This window comes from Delphinapterus leucas, chromosome 1 (assembly GCF_059928025.1).
Source record: "Delphinapterus leucas isolate spDelLeu-1000000601 "Yukka" chromosome 1, BTC_Dleu_Yukka2, whole genome shotgun sequence".
Classification (NCBI taxonomy): Eukaryota; Metazoa; Chordata; class Mammalia; order Artiodactyla; family Monodontidae; genus Delphinapterus; species Delphinapterus leucas.
The window spans coordinates 14,851,556-14,874,661 of record NC_143129.1 but is presented as its reverse complement, the minus strand read 5'-3'; the positions used below and the strand labels follow the sequence as shown (position 1 = coordinate 14,874,661).

The following is a 23,106-nucleotide window of genomic DNA, read 5'->3' as shown; positions in this document are numbered from 1 at the left end:
TACCTTTTTAGGATGCCAGGGAATCAACACATTATTCTGAAAAAGTGTAAATGATGGGGAAAAAACAATCAAGCATTCAACATACCTTCATGTCAAAATATACCACTCTATACTAAAACATTAAAGGAACAAATAAAAGGTACGTACCTTATATCTTTTTAATTTCTGTACTTCTTCTTCAATAAGCATCTGATTTTTGGCAACCTCTGACTGAATAGCACTTAACATGTTATTACCCTGATCTGTATCCATGGGTTCCTCCTTAGGGGAAAGAAAAAGAAATAACACACCCTAATGACTGAGGCTTAAGTCTAAACTATTTTTAAATGATAAACATAGTACAATCATTTTCAAATTTTATTCTTAATATTGGTGATGGAATACCAGCTTACTAACTGCAATATTAAAGGATAAAAGCTAGGTAGTATCTTCCAATTTTCTATGTTCTACAACAATACATATGAATTTTAATCTAAAAATAATCTATACTGTAGCAAACTGAATTGCTATAATCTGCTGTTGAGCTATAAAGTAAATCTGCTTAAATATACTCATGAAAATGTGATCAAAGGAACGTAAAAAAGTCTTTGTCTATTACTAATTCTCTTCTCCAATCATATTTACTAGAAAGATAATCATCATAAGGAATAGTAAAGATTACATGTGAATCTAAACGTGCCCAATTAATTCTGTAAGAAATATATTCTAACTTGCTTAATTATATAATGAAATTACAGTAAATTGTTCACACTTATTTAGCACATACTATTTGTCACTTTTTTTTAAGTGGTTTATATATATGTTATCTCAGTTATTCTTCACAACCACCTTTTAAGGTAAATACTATTATCCCTACTTTACATGAAGAAACTGAGGCACAAAGAAATACACTCAAATCATACTTCCACTAAGTGGCAAAGGCAGGAGCTGAATCTAAGAAGCCTGACTCCAGAGTATATTCTTATAATCACCACTCAGGATACTTGATTAAATCTATATTTCAGACAAAGAAAGAAAGAAGGAAAAAAGGAAAAAAGAAAATAAATGGTTTCCCTGAGAGAATAACTAAGCTAGAACTTTGTACATAAAAACATGGCCACAAACCTCAGCAAGTTGTCTTTGTAACTCTGCTATCTTCTGTTCATATATCATTTTTCTGTCAGACACAATGGCCATTAAGTTAAATCGAATTTCACCTTCACTGTACCTAAAAAAAAATTAAAGTTTATAATGTAGTAAAGAAATGTAACACTATTACAATTAAGATAATCTATTGTGATTACCCCCTTATTCTCTGGGGTAAACACAGATCTACCAATTGGATAACCATAAAAACTGACATTAAAAAAAAATCTTTCCTAAAGAGGAGAAGTTACAACCAGTATCACAAAAATACAAACAATCATAAGAGAATACTATGAAAAATGATACACCAATAAATTCAGCAACCTAGAAGAAATGGATAATTTCCTAGAAACAGTCTTCCAAGACTGAATCAGGAAGAAACAGAAAATCTGAACAGGCTGATTATTAGTAATGTAATTGAATCAGTGAACAAAAAAATCCCAACAACCAAAACTCCAGGATCAGAGGACTGCACAGGGTAATTCTACCAAACATTTAAAGAGGAGTTAATTCCTTTATTTCTCAAACTATTCCAAAAAACTGAAGAGGAGGGAATACTTCCAAACTCATTCTATGAGTCCAGCATTACCCTGATACAAAAAACAAAGACACTACAGAAAAAGAAAATTACAGACCAATATCCCTGATGAACACAGATAAAAATCCCCAATAAAATATTAGCAAACAGAATTCAACAATACATTAAAAGGACTGCACATAATGATCAAGTGGGATTTATTCCAGGGATGCAAAGATGGTTCAATACACACAAATCAATCAACGTTATAACTGTATCAGCAAAACAATGGACAGAGATCACATGACCATCTTAATAGAGGCAGAAAAAGTATTTGACAAAATTCAACATCCATTCATGATAAAAACTCTTAACAAACTTGGTATAGACAGAACAATCTCAACATAATAAGGGTCATTTAAGCCAAACCCACAGCTAACATCATACTCAACAGTGAAAAGCTAAAAGCTTTTCCTTTAAGATCAGTAACAAGACAAGGATGCCCACTCTCACCACTTTTATTCAACATAGTATTAGAAGTCCTAGCCACAGCAATCATACAAAAAAAATAAAAGAAATAAAAGGCACCCAAATTGGAAGGGAAAAAGTAAAACTCACTATTTGCAGATGACATGATATTAAATACAAAAAAATCCTAAAAATCCTACCAAAAAAACTATTAGAACTAATAAGTGAATTCACTAAAGTTATAGCATACAAAATCAAAATACAGAAATCTGTTGCAGTTCTGTACACTAATAATGAACTATCAGAAAGAGAAATCAAGAAAACAATTCCATTTACAACTGCATCAAAAAGAATAAAATACCTAGGAATAAAGTTAAACAAGGAGATGAAAGACCTGTACTCTGAAAACTGTAAGATATTGATGAAAAAACTGAAGACAACACAAATAGAAAGATATACCATGCTCATGGATTGGAAGAATTAATACTGTTAAAATGTCCATACCACCCAAAGCAGCCTACAGATTCAATAATCCCTATTTTTACAGAACTAGAACAAATACTCCTAAAATTTGTATGAAACCACAAAAGACCCCAAATAGCTAAAGCAATCTTGGGAAAGAAAGAGCTGAAGGTATCATGCTCCCTGACTTCAAACTATACTATAAAGCCAAAATAATCAAAACAGTATGGTACTGGCACAAAAACACACATATAGATCAGTGGAACAGAATAGAGTCCAGAAATAAACCCACAAAACGCACAGTCAATTAATCTACAACAAAGGAGGCAAGAATATACAATGGGGAAAAGCCTCTTCAATAAGTGTTGTTGGCAAAACTGGACAGCTACATGTAAAAGAATGAAACTAAACCATTTTCTCACACCATATATAAAAATAAACTCAAAATGGATTACTGACTTAAATGTTAGACCTGAAACCATAAAACTCCTAGAAGAAACATAGGCAGTAGCTCTTTCACATTGGTCTTAGCAATAATTTTTGGATCTGTCCCCTCGAGCAAGGGAAACAAAATAAAAAATAAACAAATGGACTACATCAAACTAAAAAGCTTTTGCACAGCAAAGGAAAGCACCAACAAAATGAAAAGGCTGCCTACTGAATGGGAGAAGATATTTACAAATGATATATCTGAAAACGGGTTAATATCCAAAATATATAAAGAGCTCACAATCCAGCAATTTCACTTCCAGGTATTTTTCCAAAGAAAACAAAAACACTAATTTGAAAAGATGTATGTGCCCCAATGTTCATAGCAGTATTATTTACAATAGCCGAGATATGAAAGCAACCTAAGTGTCCATTGACTGACGAATGGATAAAAAAGATGTTTTATACACACACAATGGAATATTACTTAGCCATATAAAAGAAGGAAATCTTGCCATCTGCAACAACATGGATGAACCTAGAGGGTATTATGCTAAGTGAAATAAGTAAGACAGAGAAAAACAAATATTATATGATTTCACTATAAAAAACAAAACAAATACAACCAAACAGAAACAAACTCAAACAAATTCAGATATAGAGAACAAACTAGTAGTTGAGCGGGGAATTGGCAGGGTAGGTGAAATAGGTGAAGGGGATTAAGAGGTATAAACTACCATTTATAAAATAAATAAACAGGGATGTAACATTTAGCACAAGGAATATAGTCAATAATATTGTTATAACTTTGTATGATGCATAATCTATAAAAATATGTTGTACACCTGAAACTAATACACTATTAGAAGTCAACTATACTTCAATATAAATTTATTTATTAATACTTTTGTCTATAGACAAATAAATAAGCTTTCATATATGAAAGGAAAAAATCAGCTAAATTTCCATCAATCACAAATATATTATTAAATATTTTAGTACCTCTAGACATTTGAAATAATGTGTTTTCATCAGTTCTCATACTTTCACAAAAAATATGGTAACTATCAACTACCTTTTATCTCAATTAGAAAAAATAATTAAACTAACACCTCACATTTGTTGAATTAATTTTACTGGCATCTTGACGGTATTAACTATATTCGTTACTATATAATTTTTTCCAAATCATGATTTTGTTTCTATTCTTAACTAATATATGTTTTACATTTCACTTGTACTTTTATCATATACAAACATATAAATATTTATGTAATATGTTACAAATAATCTCTTGTAAAGTTTCTGAATACTGTTTTATTTTCACTACTCTGATACCAATGAAACATCTTATAGTATAAGCTTGTTTATGGTAAGGATTGACATTGGAAAGATTATCCATAACATTATGTAAATGGCACTTAACCAGATGAAAACATGTAGAAAATGTAAGCCTGTTTTTGTATTAGTTCACCTGCAAAAGCTTCTCATAAATAGTTCTATTCACTGGAAAGAATATGGCCCAGTATAACTGTAGCACTTTGAACTATGTAAAAATGCTGTTTTTAAAACTCTGCTTATGGGACTTCGATTTCCCTATTCCTCCCAGTAAAAAATATCAAACTAAAAAAATCTAGACATATATTTTTTAAAAAATGAAAAAAATTAAAATTCTGAAGTGAAGAGAAGGCAGACATGCTAGGGAACCAGGACCCAAGAATGACACTGGTGAAGTCTCTGGATTATCATTCTGCTGCGTATGTCCTGGCCTTGGAGTTAAAGAAGCCATCAATTGACAAATGCCAACAGGCACAGACAAAAAAAGCACCAACAGTCTGCTCTTTCTATCCAAACAGGAAAGGGGCAACCTCATGAGAAAACTTTGAGACAATAACCACTCTACCATACCCAAACACAACTGAAAAAACTGGCCCAAACCCTACCGGCCAGCAAAGGCTGGGTAGGGAGCCTGGACTTCCACCCTCACCAGGCTGTAACAGGCACCTGGGGTGGTGTCAGAAAAGGAGCTAGGGAGCTAGGTGTAGGGAGCTAGGACTTTCATCCCTGCAAACAGTAATGACATCTATTTGCAGTGTCAGAGGAAACCAAGTGGGAAGCCAAATGCGAAGTCACTACCATCCAGGAGTAAAGAAGCCCCCCTCCCAACTTTGGTATCAGTGGAGCCATGTAGAGAGCAGTCACAAGGCACTGCTACTCCTCCCGGCCAGGGTAGTATCAGGGGAAGCCCTACTGGGGACCAGAACTCCCAACCCCTGCCCAGCAGTAACAAGGAACCCCTTCCCACCTCAGGTGTCAATGAAGACAGAGTGGGGAACCTGGACTTCTACTTCCACCTGGCAGTAATGGGGTAGCATCCCTGATTTACCCTGCCAGAACAGTGCCCATAAAAACCAGCTAAAAGAGAAGTTTTAAATAAGATCCAGAGTCTTATAATATAGTACTGAAAATGCCCAGGTTTCAATCAATAATCACTTGTCCTATTAAAAATCATGAAAACCTCAATTTGAATGAGAGACATTCAACAGACAGAGTGATGACAGATGTCCAAATTCACTGACAGAGACTTTAAAACAGCCATCATAAAAATGATCCAATGAACAATTATGAACACACTGGAAACAAAAAATAGAAAGTCTCGGGCTTCCCTGGTGGCGCAGTGGTTGAGAGTCCGCCTGCCGATGCAGGGGACACGGGTTCGTGCCCCGGTCCGGGAAGATCCCACATACCATGGAGCAGCTGGGCCCGTGAGCCATGGCCGCTGAGCCTGCGCGTCCGGAGCCTGTGCTCCGCAACAGGAGAGGCCACAACAGTGAGAGGCCCGTGTACCGCAAAAAAAAAAAAAAAAGTCTCAGCAAAGAAATAGAAGATATAAAGAAGAAACAAATGGAAATTTTACAACTGAAATATAAAATGATAAAAAAGCTGAATGGGTGAGTTCAACAGCAGAATGGAGGAGACAGAGGAAAGAATCAGTGAACTGAAAAGTAGAACAACAGAAATTACCCAACTGAACAAAGAAAACAGACTAAGAAAAATAAAGAGAGCCCCAGGGACCTGTGGGACTAAAGCAGGAGACATTTGTGTCATTGGAGTCCTGGAAGAGGTGAGAAAGAGGGTGAGATTAAAAAAGTTCTCCAAGTTATAATGGCTAAAAACTTCCCATATTTGACAAGATATAAATGCACAGATTCAAGAAGCTGAGCAAAATCCAAATAGAATAAATGGACAGAAATCCACACCAAGACACATCATCCTCAAATATATGAAAACTAAAACCAAACCAAAAAGAAAAAGGATTTGAAACCAACAACAGGAGAAACACCACCATATCTATAGGGCAAAAACTGTTTGAACAACAGTGGATTTATCAGTAGAAACCATGGAGGCCAGAAGGGAATGACATAACAATTTTCAGGTGCTAAAAGAAAAGACTATCAACACGGAATTCTATACACAGTGAAAATAACCTTCAGAAATAAAAGGGAAATCAAGACATTCTTAGATGAAGAAAAACTAGGATTCTGTTGACAGCAGAACTACCCTAAAGGAATGGCTAAATGAAGTTTTCTAGACAGGAAACGATAAAAGAATTGAGTTCTGGAACATGAAGAAGAAAGAACAATGGAAAAAGTAAAAATATGGGTAAATACATTTTCCTTCTCTTAAGTTTTTAAAATTATGCTTCATAGTTAAAACAAGAATTATAATACTGTCTGATGGAGTCCTAAATGTATGTAGAGGAATTATTTAAGACAATTATAACAATGGACAGTAAAAGTACATAAAAGAAGGTAAGATTTCTACACTTCACTCAAACTGGTAAAATGTTAACACCAGTAGATTGGGATAAATTAGAGAAACCATTAGAAAAGCCATACAAGGAAATAAACTCAAAACCACTATAGATGTCTGAGTAACTCACAGAAAAACAGGAAAAGAAAAGCAGAGAAACAAACAAAAAAACAGAACAAAGAGAAAAAATTTAAATGGCAGATTTAAACCATAAGACATTAATAATTACATATTAAATATACGTTTCATGTTATACGTAATTTTATAAATCCATTACATTCAATGTAAATGGTCTCAATCCACCCAGTAAGACAGAAAATGGCAGAGTGGACTAAAAAATATGATTCAATATATGCTGCCTATATGAAATTCACTTCAAATACAATGACATAGGTAGGCTGAAAGTAAAAGGATGGAAAAAATATATCATGCATATATGAATCAAGACAAAGCAGAAGTGGTTATATTACTGTGAAATAAAGTAAACTTCAGAGCAAAGAAAATTACTAGAGAGAAATATTGCATAATGATAAAAAGGTCAATCCACTAAGAAGAAATAGTGATCATAAATGTTTATGCAACGAACAAGAGACCTGCAGAATATGTAAGGGAAAAACTGATAAAACTTAAATTAGAAATAGCCAAATTCAAAACTGTGCCTATTTACAAATGACATGACCATCTATCAATATGTAGGAAATGTCAAGGAATTCACAAAACTTCTAAAGCTGGTGGGTGAGTTTAGCAAGATTGAAGGATACAAGACAAAGAAAGAAAAAAAATCAACCTTATTTCTACACACTAACAATGATCACATGGAACAAAAAAGAAAATATAGTATCATTTGTAATCACTCAAAAGAATATGAAGTGCTTGGGTAAAAATCTGACAAAATACATATGGAACTAGCATGCGGAAAACTACAAAATGCTGATGAAAGAAATTAAAGAAGATCCAAGTAAATGGATAGACATACCATGTTCATGGATTGGAAAAATCAATATAGTAAAAATGCCAATTCTCCTAAAATTGATGTTTGACACAATTCCTATCAAAATCCCAAAAAGAATTTTTGTAGATACAAGATTATACGAAAATTTACATAGAGGGCAGAGTATCTATAATAGCTAAAACAATTCTGAAGAAAAAGAATAAAGTCGGGGGCATCAGTCTACCTGATTTCAAGACTTACAATACAGCCACAGTCATCAAGACTCTGTAGTACTTGCAGACAGCAGACAAACAGATCAATGGAACAGAACAGTGAACCAGAAATAGACCCACACAAATATGCCCCACTGGATTTTTTTTTTTACAAGGGTGCAGCAGCAGTTCAGAGGAGGAAGGATAGCCTTTTTAACGGTGATAGACCAATTGGACAGAGGAAAAAAAAAATGAACCTTGACTTAACTTCACACCACACAAAAATTAATTCAAAATAGATCATAAACTTAAATGTAAAATGTTATATAAACCTTTTAGAAGAAAAGGAGAAAATCTTTGGGATCTAGGGCTAGGCAAAGAATTCTTAGATTGGACAACAAAAATACAACTCACAGTGGGAAAGATTGACAAATTGGACTTCACTGGAATTAAGAGCTTTTGCTCTGTGAAAAACCATGTTGGGAGGAGGAGAGGATGGGCTATAGACTGGGAGAGAATATTTTCAGGCAACGTGTCTGACAAAGGACTAGTGATAGCTAGAGTATGTAAAGAACTTCAAGGCTTGGGGCTTCCCTGGTGGCGCAGTGGTTGGGAGTCCGCCTGCCAATGCAGGGGACACGGGTTCGTGCCCCGGTCCGGGAAGATTCCCACATGCCGCAGAGCGGCTGGGCCCGTGAGCCATGGCCACTGAGCCTGCATGTCCGGAGACTGTGCTCCGCAACAGGAGAGGCCACAACAGTGAGAGGCCTGAACTTCAAGGCTCAAGAGTCAAAAAAACAATCCAATTACAAAATAAACAAAAGGCATGGTTTTCAACATTAGTCGCTAGGGAAATGCAGATTAAAACCACAATGAAATATCACTATCCACCTATCATTTAAACAATGATAAAATAAACGTTTAAAAACGAGAACATTAGTTATGCCAATAAGATTAGCTGAGCATTTACTTTTGTATCCTTTTTTCTATGACTGGCCTCACTGCGCTGATCCAATCATCTTGATTGCATGCACCTAGGAAGAAATGTAAAAGCATTTATGTCAAATAAAATCAACATTAATATTATTTCAAAAGTTTGGTCCAAAATATCTTTTTACTAATATTTTGACAAATTCAGGATAGTAAAAAACCTTTTAGCATAACTATGTTAAGCTCCAACTCTTACTTTCTTAGTAATGGTAAGGGGAAACAGTATTATCATAATTTGCATTTCCACATTGTTGCGTCACTTAGTGGTGCTAAACAAATGTTTGAGAAAATAATGAACTAGGGAATTATTTCATTAAAACTCACGACTCTGTGAGATAAGGATAACTACCTTCATTTTACAGATGATGAGACAGAGGGCTAAGAAAAACCAGCTCACATATTAGTAACAAAATAAGGATTCAATCCTTTTCTGACTCCCCACCATCATAACTACAGAAAAAGAAAATGAAATCCACACACAATGCAAAACCAATTTTACCCAGTTTTTTAATCCTCTTTTTTACCTAAATTTTAGTATAGCCACCAGTTGTATAGCAAAACTGGCTGTTCTGTTTTATATTTTACTTCCTTTATATCTCATGGATCTAATGAATAGAGAATGGCTGTCCAGATAGAAGCCAAGAGAAAAAAATGCAGCGATCAGATCAACCCCCAAACCAGAGAAAATCAGCTTCTACAGAATTAAAAGAACATTCCATTAATTTTCTTTAAGAAACATAGAAAAATAAATATTTTTAAACATGTAAATCTGCATTAGATGAAGTATTAGTTCTAGACATGGGCAAGGTCAATAAGAACAAGCAAAATGAATGTGTTAATTTTTTTTTTTAATCTGAAAGTATAAAGTTTTATGGACAGCAGATAACATTAGATTCCATTAAAACAGGTTACACTGCACTTAAACCTAATTTAAAAAAAAGAAAACTTAATGAGGTAAAAATAAGGAGTTAAAATTCTTTTGTGGATCTATTAGTTCATTACTAGATCAGAACCACCTCATCCTCAATAACCATTTATCATTAGCTCAAGGTAGGAGATGGGGTGGGATCAGGACAAATCCACCCTTTGGCACAAAGGACAACACATTAATGCACTAGTTACATAGAAAAAAGTAGTTTTTAAAAGTTAACTGAAAAATTAAAAATAAATTATGTAATCTATGGGTTAAAAAAACTTTTCCTGTAGGAAAAAAACTAAAGGTCCCAATGCAACTACAGTAGTCAACATGTCCTAACTACCTGTTACTTAATTTCATAAAGTAATGAAGAGCTTAAAGCCTGCATGGCATCACACCTCACAGTCACCTCCCCTTTCTAAACTTAAGCAGGACTAGGGCTAAACCAAAGGTGAACACCCAATCTTTTTTTCCTTATCAAAAGTGAAATACCAGGAATAGTAAACACATTACCTAAATCAATTGGTCCTTCTCTTAATCCATCTAATTCATACAGTCTTCCATTAACAGGAACATAACTGACAAAGTGAAAAGCATCTTCTTCTTTTGCTGATGTCTTTGCGTCAAATTCAAACATTTGCTGTCTACAGTGAAGAAAAAAACAGTGAGAGACAAAAAAACAGAGACAGCATTTATTTCACATAAAGTATCTTTACCTGGCGAAACTGTTGTGTACTTGTCGAATCACATCCGAATTACTCAGTGCCAAACCTTTCATCTGAAATAAGTTTTAAGAACAGCCTATTAAAATAAGAACCACCACAAACAGGGCATTTTAGGAATAATACGACTGTACTCACAGCTGCATCAAAGCTTTGTGAAAATTCTTTAAACTCTGATAATGTGTCTCCTAAATGGACATCTTGATGGGTACAGTTCAATAACACACTTACTATGGCTTGAGTAGCACAAGCATTATTAATTACCTACAAAATATGAAAGCAAAAATATTATCGATTTGTTAAAAGAAACAGCTTTTAACTGGTGATGATGACCCCCAAAATATGAAAAAAATAGTTTCCAAATTTTATTTTATATAGTCTTAGCATAAACATAATTAACATGATCAATTCCCAATCTAATCTATTTTCAGGAATTTGCCGCAATTCTGGAGCTGAAGATTCTAGGAAATCGAATAAATTAAATGAACTCATAATATCAGTGAAAACCAATCCAGTTAGGGTAACAAAACCAATCTTTCCTGGTCTAAAACATACATCTAATTAAACCAAAAGAGCTTGCCCTTCCCTCTTATTCACTTCCTCCTATGCTCATTTCTACCTATAAATATTCAACCCATATTTCAGTATCCAACGCAAGCTCCAACTCACCGATGTGGCTCTTAGAGAACTTATCCAACAACTCATATTACTTTCTTCCCTCACTTGAATTCCTAAAAACGTGTATATACTGTCTACATATTTTTCAATTCAATCTTTACAGCGCTGTCATCTAGCTATTAACTGTTTATTTAACAAGTTATGTGGACCTTACGTTCTAGTGAGAGGAGAGAACATTTAGATAGCATCTACTACGTGTGGGTAATTTTCTAGGCACTTCATATGTATTAATTCTTTTTTTTTTTTTGCGGTATGCAGGCCTCTCACTGTTGTGGCCTCTCCCGTTGCAGAGCACAGGCTCCGGACGCGCAGGCCCAGCGGCCATGGCTCACGGGCCCAGCCGCTCCGCGGCATGTGGGATCTTCCCGGACCGGGGCACGAACCCGTGTCCCCTGCATCGGCAGGCGAACTCTCAACCACTGCGCCACCAGGGAAGCCCTGTATTAATTCTTTTAATCCTACCAATCAACAGCCTATGAAGAAGGAGTAATATTATTATCCTCATTTTACATTTGTGGAAGCTGAGGCACAAAGAGGTTAAGTAGCTTGCCCAAAGGGCACAGAGCTAAGCAAGAGGCAGGTGATCTGGTTCTAGAATTTTGTGTACTTAGCCACAACATGAGGCTGGCTCTGTACACGTATGTGGTCTCTCCAACAAGATTATAACCTACTTATGGACAAGGGCTTCTGCCATACTCCCTACAGCACCTACACAGGGCTGAGATCACAGAGGTGGAAAGAGCCTCAGGTGATCACTTCGAACACCAGCAAGGTTAACTGTAGAGTTAAATTAAACTTGATAAATGATTTTTTATAATACAGTTTAGTCCTATTGCTATATTTCATTACAATATTATAATTAAATACCATTTTCCAAAAATGCTAATTCACTTATGATCTTACAATTTGGTAAATTATTTCTATCTTGACTGATTTCAAAAGAAAATTTTTCTATTATCTTCCCTCATTAACTCTTATACTCCTGTACTTTTTTTTGCCAGACTTTTGAAGTCTTGTGAGTACCCACCAGTTCTTACATTTTTGACTGCAGTATGTTTGAGGAATTCCTTGATAAGGCTGCTTTCTCCATTAGAGAACACTGTCTTACTCCCAATTCTCAAACAGTGATACCACCACATTCTTGTAATTCCTCTTACAGTATTTTGTACTCAAAACTATCTTATGATTGACCGATTAAGGAAAAGTAACAGGAGATCTAGAATCCAATTAACATTGCTGCTGATTTCTTTTAATATGTATTCTGAGTCACAGTTCTTTAGTAAATAAACTTGGATGAAAATTTTTAATGATTAAAGGAGACATCATAAAGGTCGTTAACTAAAACAAGACTTAGTGCTCCCTTATCTTGGGCCAAAATTATCTGGAGATGGGTTGGTAGAAGCGAAGTTAGCAGAAGTTAAAATTTATACTCATTCACACATCCTTTCAAAATGATGACACATTAAAGATATAATATGTACCCAATTCTAGGCTAGATGCTGAGGCTATGGCAGAGAATACTATCAAACATTCCTATGATCTAAGGACTTCAAGTCTGTAACGTATCACTTTAGGAATTTTTTTTTTTCAAACTCATCAAATTGTACACACTAAACATGTGCAGTTTTTTTGTATACCAATTGTATTTCAATAAACCTGTTTTTTTTTTTAAAGGAAAAAAAGAAAAAAATCTTGTGGTTAGATACTTCTCTTCCGGTGTTAATAAGGATTTACACTGCCCAGGATTTATTACAGCTCATTTTGCATATGTGTGAAGAACAGTCATTATGGTGTGCATCAGTGTAAACATACCTCTTCAGGTTTTTAAATGAGTTAAGTGCCACCAAGTGGTTATGTTATAAATGGCACAGTGGTCCCCTTATCCTTGGGGGATATCTTCCAAGACTCCCAATGGATGCCTCAAACATGGATAGTACCCCTATATAATCATGTTTATATATCATGTTTTTCCCTATACTAACAGGCTGTTAGCACACACGAGGGACAAAGGGATGCATCCCACGTGGGACAGTGAAGGACAGAATGAGATTTTATCACACTATTCAGAACGGCACACAATTTAAAACTTACAGTTTATTTCTGGAATTTTCCATTTAATATTTCAGCCAGAGTTGACTGAAACCATGGAAAGTAAAACAGCAGGTAAGGGGGGAATACCGCACAGAATTACCAAAAAAAAAAAAATTTAAGACATTAAAAAGTGCACAGCCATTCATTCGTTCAAATATTTATTACTGAGAACTCACTGTGTGCTAGACATTGTGATAAATGCTGAATACACAGTGAACAAGAGACATGTGGTCCTTGTCCTCGTGAAACACTTAAAAACCACCTTATATACATCCATTTGGGAGAATTTTAACTTCATCTTTCTTCACAAAAAATTATTGCAGAATAAATTATATATATAGTCCCCAACGAGAAGGGGATGAACAAGGAACAAATTAAGACGAGATGCTCAAGAGACAATGGGCACACTGGTATGTATCAGTATGCTTGTAATCAGAGCACGGGGTCATTGGTTACCTCGTAAATCAGTGCCTTTAAGCAATTAGGAGTTCACGCTAGGAGTAAGAGATTTTTAATAGGAAATAACAGTAAATACAGTGATTCAGAAAGGTTCAGTTTAAGACAATTTACAGGAGAGACTGAAGGCGGCTAAAAACAAACAAGATCCACTGGGTTGCTATTCTAATGCTAGTATGAAATAATAAAGGGCAATAGATTAATGGAGCAGGACCCATTAAAAGCAGGATCACCCAAATATGCGAGTCAGTATTCTAGGAGTCAGGAGTATAACTAAAAATAAAATCAGATTAAGAAGAATAAGGGGATGGTAATAACAACCATATAAAACAATTTTGAAAATTTAAGCTAAAATGCAGAAATTAAAAAAAAAATCTTACCAGAACTAAGTCAAGAAAAAATAAGTAGCCCAAATAAGTCTTTTAACTATTAAATTGAAGTGATAGTTAAAAATATACTCACAAAGAAAATACCAGGCACAGATGGCTTTATAGGCCAATTCTATCAAAATTTGAAGAAAGAGACGATCTAAATTTTAGATGGTCTAAATTGTCCAAATTCTTCAGGACAATAAGAAAAAGAGGAAATTCCAACTCAATTCATGAAGCAAGCACAACCCTAATACTAAAACTATTCAAAGCCATTACAAGAAAGGAAAATTAAGGCCATTTCATTCATAAATATAGATGTAGAAATTCTAAACACATATTACTGAATTAAATTCAACAGTGCATAAAAAGAGAATATGGGCTTACCTCAGATATGGAAGAATGACCAACTGGGCTTATCTCAGATATGGAAGAATGATTTAATATTAGAAAAATTCATAAACATAACTAACCATATTAACCTATTAAGAGGAAAAATAAACATGATCATCTCAATAGATGCAGAAAAGCATTTGAAAAAACTTAATCGTTCCATAATAAGGACACTTGCTAAATTATTAAAAGAATGTCCTTACCTGAACGTTAAGAAAAAACAATCTGAAATGGGAAATGGTAAAAAGCATTCCCTTTAAAATCACAACGATTTTACTGGAGGTCTTAACCAGTCAATAAGATAAGAAAAATAAATTAGAGACATAAGGATTCAAAATGAGGAGACAAAACTGCTTTGTTTGGCATAGTAATTTAGATAGAACCCCCCCCAAAACCAACAAATAACAGAGACAATAGAGGTTAGCAAGATGGCTAAATATAATATTAAGACATAAGAATGAATTACATTTTTTTATACCAGCAACAAACACCTAGAAAATGTAACTGAAGAAAAGATGATTTATAATTATAACAAAGAGATCAAGGAATTAAGATAAATCTAATAAAAGATGTAAAACCTCTAAAGAAAATTATGCAACATACAAAAGATAATAAAAGCATATCTAAAAATAAATAGATAAATAAAAGCAGATCTAAATAGAGATACATAATACGTTTATGACTTAGTATCATGAAGATATAAATTCTCCCCAAATTGATACATATATTCAATGCTATTCCAGTCAAAAGTCCAAAAGAATTTTTCATACAATTTGATAAGATGACGTTGAAATTTATATGAAGAACATAGGGTCAAGAATAGCAAGGATATTTTTGAAAAAGAGGAGGGAGAAGAGACATGACCTATTAGATATAAGAACTTATGAAGAAGTGAAAGGAATTAAGACAGTGTGGTATTGGCAGAGAGACAGACAAATTGATCAGCAGAGTCCAGAAAACACACACACACACACACACACACACACACACGGAACTATGGTACACAACAGAGGTGGCATGTCCGATAAATAGGGAAAATAATGGACGTTTAATAAATGAGGTTTGAAAAAAAGGGTGATCCACATGGAAAAAGATAAAACTGAACCTCTGCCTCATATAATATACCAAAATCCAACTCCCAATGAATTATGGACATAGATATCAAAAATTAAAATTTAAATGCATAGGTAAATATCTTTTCCAAATTCAGATAGATAACAATTGCTTAAACAAGACGCAAAAAAGCACTGGCTCTAAAATACAAAATTCGGGCTTCCCTAGTGGCGCAGTGGTTAAGAATCCGCCTGCCAATGCAGGGGACACAGGTTTGAGCCCTGGTCTGGGAAGATCCCACATGCTATGGAGCAACTAAGCCCGTGTGCCACAGCTACTGAGCCTGTGCTCTAGAGCCCACGAGCCACGACTACTAAGGCCCACGCACCTAGAGCCCATGCTCCGCCACAAGAGAAGCCACTGCAATGAGAAGCCTGCGCACTGCAACAAAGAGTAGCCCCTGCTCACAGCAACTAGAGAAAGCCAGCGCGCAGCAATGAAGACTCAACACAGCCAAAAATAATAAGAAATAAAATAAATTTATAAAAATAAATAAACAAAACACAAAATTCTATTCATCAAAAGACACCCAGAAAAGGTAAAACAATAAGGTGCCAACTTGGAGAAGCAGTATCATGAAGATATAAACAACACCTACAAATCAAAAAGTACAATTAGTCCTACAGAAAAATAATTTAAGAATTTCACAGAAGAAACACATATGGCCACTAAGTAAGTACATCAACATCCTTTCAACATGATTAGTGCCCAGGGAGATGTAAACCAAGACCATAATGAGGTACCATTTTAGAATGAGCTGGCTGGCAAAAATCAAAAAGGCCTCTGGTGCAATGGTTGAGAATCTGCCTGCCAATGCAGGGGACATGGGTTTGAGCCCTGGTCTGGGAAGATCCCACATGCTGCAGAGCAACTAAGTCCGTGCGCCACAACTATTGAGCCTGCCCTCTAGAGCCTGCAAACCACAACTACTGAGCCTGCGAGCCACAACTACTGAAGCCCACGTGCCTAGAGCCTGTGCTCCGGAACAAGAGAGGCCACCGCAATGAAGAGCAGCCCCCGCTCGCCACAACTAGAGAAAGCCCGCACGCAGCAACAAAGACCCAACAACGAAGACCCAATGCAGCCATAAATAAATAAATTTATTTAAAAAAAAACGGTCTGACAATATCACATATTGGAGTATGTGGCTACACAGTAACTCAGATATTGCTAGTAGGGGTGTAAACTGGAGTATCTACTTCCGAAAGCACTTCGATATTTCCTCCTAATGTTACATTTACCTATCAGAAGAAGCACTGTTGTACTTCTACATATGTACCAGGAGAAATTTGCACAAATACAACAGGAGACGTACAAAAATGTATATAGCCACACAGTTTACAGTAATGCAAGTGAAAACTCAAATGCCAATCTACAAAGAGTAAACAATTACTTACTCTTCATGCACATTCGTGCAATTACCACTGTGCAGCATGCAAAATAAGTTAACTATTATGATAAACAACTGGAGGATAAATCTTAAAATATTAAGTCAAAAAAGTAAGTCTCCCAAAACTACAAAGAGCATGATACTTTTTATCAAGTTAAAATTTTATATACACACAGCCCTTTTAGGATTAGAAAAAATACAGAAAGTGGAAAGCAAGGAAACAATATACAGAATTCCACATGCAGGTTACTTGGATGAAGGGAGGGAGGATGAGAGCTATGTGGGACAATGGGTGGGACAGAAGGAAATGATAGTTAGATGACGGTTATCTAGGCGGTGAGTTCTTAGGTGCTTACTACATTACTTAGTCACCAAGTAAGTAAACAAATAAACAAAAGGAGGACATGAGCATGTGCCATCAGTCAAGAATTATCATAATTCCATGCTGTGTACCTGAAGATCAATTTTTTAAAAAGGAAAAAAGAAAAACACACTCATCATCACTGACTGATCTGTCCTCTTCCTTCATCACGTCTAATCATTACACATTAAAGGTGCTAGTTACTCTACCTCCTGAGTATTAATCAAATCTGTTCACATCTATCACTACTAACAGTCTTTTACCTGCTTTTGCATGGACTTCTACAAAAGCCTTCTAACTGATATGTAGTCTCATATCCTACACCACTCCCTCCTCCTCAAACACATTCCCCACACTGTAGCCAAAGTGATCTCTTCTAAATGAAAATCTGATCACACCACCCTTCTTAAAACACCTCAATAATCTTCTACTGCTCTTAGGATACAGACAAAAGGCTCAAGCATGCTCTGCCTCTGTCCACATCTTGGCAGGAAGTGGAGAGTTATTCTCTAATATCCACCTTCTCCCTCTTCCAGATGAACAGAGGACCCAAATTTTATCTGGGTCCATGTCCACCTGGAATGAGGACAGCTTCCCCCTCTGCTGCTAAGTACAGCCATGTGACTGAGTTCTGGACAAAGAGAAGAAAGCATGTAACATGAGCAAGTTCTAGAAAACGTCCGTAAAAAGAGAGGAGTGTGTGGTCCGCTTCTACTGTCTTGAATGTGGAATTCAGATAGAATGGCTGAAAGTCCAACAATCATCTCAGACCATGAAGTAACCTTTGGAATAGAAAGCACACACAAAGGAACAAAACAAAAGAGCCTGCCATCTCGACGTGCTCCACGGTGAATGAGAAAGAGAAAAACGTGTGTTTCTTATAAACCATTGTTTCTCTATACCTAATCGTACTGAACCCTGACTACCACACTGCTTGCTCAGCTTCATCATCTCATACTGCCCTGCCTGTGCTGTCTCTAGTCCAGCTACACTGGCCTTCCTGTAACAGTACATTTTACTAGCCTTACTCCCTTTTACTATAAAGCTGTTAGTAATCTGGGATGATCCTCAACCTCTTTCCCCTAGTTAATACCTACTTAACCTTTAGATTTCAGCTGAAATGTCACTTACTCAGAGAAGCTTTCTCAGATCTCCCTGAAGAGGTCATTTTTATGTGTGCAGTGAAGAATCTAGTCTTGCCCTAAGAGAGGCCTGACCTTTGCCCTTGTCTCCTGGGAGGTGATCTCTAAGCTCTTGAGAAGCCATGCCTCCTCACAAAAGTGTCTTCGTTTACCTGGGGGCTGTGGGCCACGAAGATAGTCTCACGGTGTGACTTAGGGTGGGTTCTGGGTCGACAGTATCATCTCAGTCTCCAGGGTGGCTGGAGACTGAGGGCCAATAAAAACTCTATACCAAGAATCGGCTGAGATGGCCTGAGTGGCAGCACTCTGCACACTCACACATCACTGCCACTCAAGTTACAGCGCTGGCTTTGACTCCCCTGGGCGAAGACCACGCGCAGCTTTCCTGCACTCCGCCCTGCGTGTCTCTTCCCTTGGCTGAATTTAATCTGTGTCCTTTCACTGTAACGAACTATGTGACTACAGCAGATTTTGGTGAGGTCTATGAGTTTTTCTAACAAATTACAGAAACTGAGGGTGGTCTTGGGTACTCCCCAAACTTGCAAGTATCAGAAGTCAGGGTGGTTTGTGGTACCCAAGACTCTATAGTTGGTGTCCGAAGGGAGGGTAGTCTTAATAGATTATTTTTGAACTTCACAATACGGTTCTCATTTCACTCCATGCAGCACTTATTGCCACTGTAATTTTGTATTTCACTGATTAATACCAATCTCCTCCACTAAGCTCTGAACACCCTTGAGGAGAGGGCTCCTGACTGTTTATCATTCCCCAAGCACCTGGCACAGTGTCTGACACATTGCAGACACTCAATCATTCTTTCCTGAAAGACTGAACAGGTGGAGTCACACAAAACTAGTACCAATGACCTAAAGCAATAAGTCAGACAGACCTTAGCTTTCTCATCAGTGAAACAGTAACAAGACAACAATGTTTTGCAGAGAAGCATTACCAAAAGGGTCATTCCTGGATCCTTATACACAAATTGTAACTACCAGAAGACACCTTTTCTAGATATTTTGTTAATCAATGATCCACACATATGCACACTTCCAATTAGAGCATATGATTAGCATAAGACAGGCAGTATTACCTCTCTAAAATGATGCAATTCCATCCATAAATACCAAAACTATGCATTTAGTTAATCTGTATGACATTATCACAAATAAATATAATTTTAATTAAATGTTTTAAATATCTGAAAATATTCCTCAGAGTCCAGAGACCCTGGATTGGAAATCTTTACTATAAGCTCTTGAAGCCTAGAACCAAGGATTATATATTTATGTAATATATACTATAAAATTTCTAGCACAGGTTCATAGGAGGCATACACTAAAAAGACTGATAGATACTATTGTTGAATTACTGATCAGTTTAATAGAAACTGTTGGCATAATATAGTATAAAAAAATACAATATAATTGGGAATTTACTAGTCTGGCATATTAATAAACATGGCAGGAATAATGTAATACAAATAAAACATTAAATTATAGTAAGGTAGAAATGTAATACAGAACTAGAAAAGTATCAAGGGACTCTAGAAATTATAAATTCATACTCCAGTATCATTTTTTTTCTTTGTAGAGTACTTTCTTATACCTTAAAAATACCTAGGCCTCTGTAAGTCAGTCATTGTTAGTGTCTTAGTGAATCCTAGTGTTTTTTAACTGTAATATTCTCTCTACATTTATCAGATACCTACTATGTGTCAGGGATTATACATGAAAACTCCTGGGTTTACAATTTAGTAAGGAAGAAATATAATTAAATACACACACAAACATATATGGAAAAAACCTTGAAAAATATAAACTGTTTTAAGTGGTTATCTCTGGAGCAGGGATTATAATGGACTTTTATTTTCTACACTGTACATTTATAATGCTTACATTTTATATCATGGGTATAGATTCTTATATACCATAAAAAAAATGTCTTTAAAAGGAGAAAAATCACCTGAAGGACCAAACTATCTGTCCCCTACTTTTTCTCTACTACCTAGATTTTGAAAATCACAAGCAGTGATTATAATTATTATAGTACAATGATAAATATTAAAATTTATAAATGGATTATTTGTGTTAGAGAAATAATTAGAATCTCAAAATGTTTATCATTAAGAAATTTAGTTAAATAAATTATAGGATGCTTATACTAAGAATACTTTTAAAAGAGGTGGTGTTGTGATATGGTTAAGAGTATGGACTTCAAGGCAACAGTGCCTGGGTTTGCACCCAGCTCTCCCACTGACTAGCTACATAACTTGGGCAAGTTTCTTAACCTCTCTGGGACTCAGTTTCCACATCTGTGAAATGACGAGGAACCTGTAAAACCACAGAGGGTCATTGTGAGGATCAGTTACTACAAATAAATTAATACTAAAAAATAATACATATAAAAGTACCTGATAAGCCTTCAATATGTTAGCTAATACTGTTACGTGCACTGAAAGTCAAACTTTTATCATTAAGTGAAGAAAGATGCAAAATATTTTGCACAACAGTCCAACTTCAGAAAAAAAAAAAAGATAATAAGAATGTGTTAACAAGTGAATAGAAAATGTGGGAGGCAGTATGGCAGGTGGAACCACCAACCTGGGCTTTAGACCTAGGTTTAAATTCTGGATCCACCATGTACTAGCTGTGTGACCTCAGGCAAGTAAGTTAATTTTTCTAGGCCTCAATTTCTTCATCTGTGAAATGAGGGTAACACCTCATAGGGCCGTTGCAAGGGTCAAATAAATAATATATCTAAAGCACAATATCTGGCACACAACAAACATCGTAAATGTGGGCTGTTGTTGGTACTGCTATGGTGATAGTTGTTACCAGTAAGAAGACACATGCCTGCCTTATCCACCATTACATCCCTAGGACCTAAAACAATGCCCAGCACAAAGGAGGTGCTCAACAACTACTCGTTGATTAAATGAATGAGTCAAACCGTTAGAAGGGGTTAGTAGACATGGGTGTGGGAGCACAGGGATATTCACTCATCACTATATATTTCTGTAACTTAAGATACTTTAAGTACACAATGATAAAATAATGTTTTCCAAACCCTTGAAGTAAAGCAAAAAAACTCTAATTTCTCTAAAAACACTCAATTTTTAAAAGTTGGGGGGGAAAATGGAAAGAAGTAATAAAATAAGAGAAAAAGGAAAAACAAGTTACTAAGTGGAATAGTAAACATTCGATTTAAAGGGCAGTAATGAGAATTAGCAGTTTTATTGTTTCCACCTTCCTAAAGGTTAATGAGATTATCTTAAGCAATTTTTTGAGTCTCAGAAATAAGTGCAATTTTCAAACAAATGCGATCATATTTAGCTTAGATTTTATACATTAATCAAACCTCTTTCATCATTCTCTTTTTCAGCTTTTCCAAACAATGGACTCCAAAATATGGAGGCATCTAATAACGCTGGTTAAACGTTTCACTGTATACTCCAGAACAGCAGTTCTCAAAGTGGGGTCCATGTACCCCTGGGAATTCCTAAGACCCTTTTCAAGGGGTTTGTGAGCTCAAAATTGTTTCCATAATAATTCCAAAACAGTTTTTGCTTTTTTCCCCTGCTTTCTTATTTACACTGTAGCGCAACAGCAATCGAGGGTAAAACTGCTGGTATTTTAGCATATACCTAGGCAGTGGCATTAAACTGTTTCACTGACACACGTGCTTAATTTAAAAAATTAACAAAACAAAACCAGTTTTAGTGAAGAATGTCTTTGATAAAGCAGTAAAATTTTTATTATATTTTGACCTCAGAGTACAAGTGGTTGAGTGAAACAGGTGATACAAATAAAGCACTTCAGCTGCAAACCAAAACATGCCAGTTGATTCCATGAAAGGCATTAGTGCAATTGTTTGAACTGTCAGCTAAGTTGGCTGCTTTTTTCTTGGAATATCATTTTTTACTTGCAAGGACATACAGCAGACAAATACGGCTGTTGAGACAGTATCCGGCAGATATTTTCTTGAAAATGAGTGAAATGAGTCTATCACTTCAAGGAAAACATCTGATAGTATTTGTTGTCCTTCATAAAATTTGAATTCTCAAGTGAAAATTAGAATTTTGTAAGGTTCAGATCCATAGATCCACCACTGTGAGTTTAAAAGTTTCAGGATACTTATCAATTCTTCTAATGATACAGATGCTGATATTAACAAATGTGACTTGTTGATAACATATATAATCATGTGTCAACATTTAGAAAATCTGCCTAAGTTGGTAAGTTTTCAAAATGACCAATGCACAATGTTATAAGATCCTCCAAGAGTAAAAGATCCTTTTGAAGAGCAAGATAAACCAAAGGATTTTTATATATCAAAGTACAAAGTTCATTAATATGATCTCAGATTTCACACTGCAACCAATCTTTAGGAGAGGAACATTTCTGGAGTTTTGATATAATAAAGAATATCCATAATTTCCTGGAAAAGAAATTAAAATACTTCTCCCTCTCCAACTACACATATGTGTGAGACTAAATCATATACTTCAACCAAAAACAAAACAAAATGAA

At 35.5% G+C, this 23,106-nt stretch overlaps 1 protein-coding gene across 6 annotated transcripts in view; it reads right to left on the bottom strand.

The window, feature by feature from the left end:
* Nucleotides 1-23,106, bottom strand: part of UCHL5 (ubiquitin C-terminal hydrolase L5) — a 46,881-nt gene that overhangs the window by 14,760 nt on the left and 9,015 nt on the right. For 5 of the 6 annotated variants that reach the window (XR_016391947.1, XM_089906651.1, XM_022579208.2 and 2 more), the window contains exons 4-9: nucleotides 10,724-10,849; nucleotides 10,580-10,641; nucleotides 10,377-10,507; nucleotides 8,928-8,991; nucleotides 1,105-1,207; nucleotides 148-261 (exon numbers count right to left, since the gene is read on the bottom strand). Coding sequence is in view for 5 of the 6 variants with exons in the window: in XM_089906651.1 (XP_089762777.1) it covers nucleotides 148-261; nucleotides 1,105-1,207; nucleotides 8,928-8,991; nucleotides 10,377-10,507; nucleotides 10,580-10,641; nucleotides 10,724-10,849 (600 nt within the window). In the remaining variant the exon portion in view is untranslated. The remainder of the gene's footprint in view (nucleotides 1-147; nucleotides 262-1,104; nucleotides 1,208-8,927; nucleotides 8,992-10,376; nucleotides 10,508-10,579; nucleotides 10,642-10,723; nucleotides 10,850-23,106) is intronic. The other variant, XM_022579207.2, reaches the window with a different exon arrangement.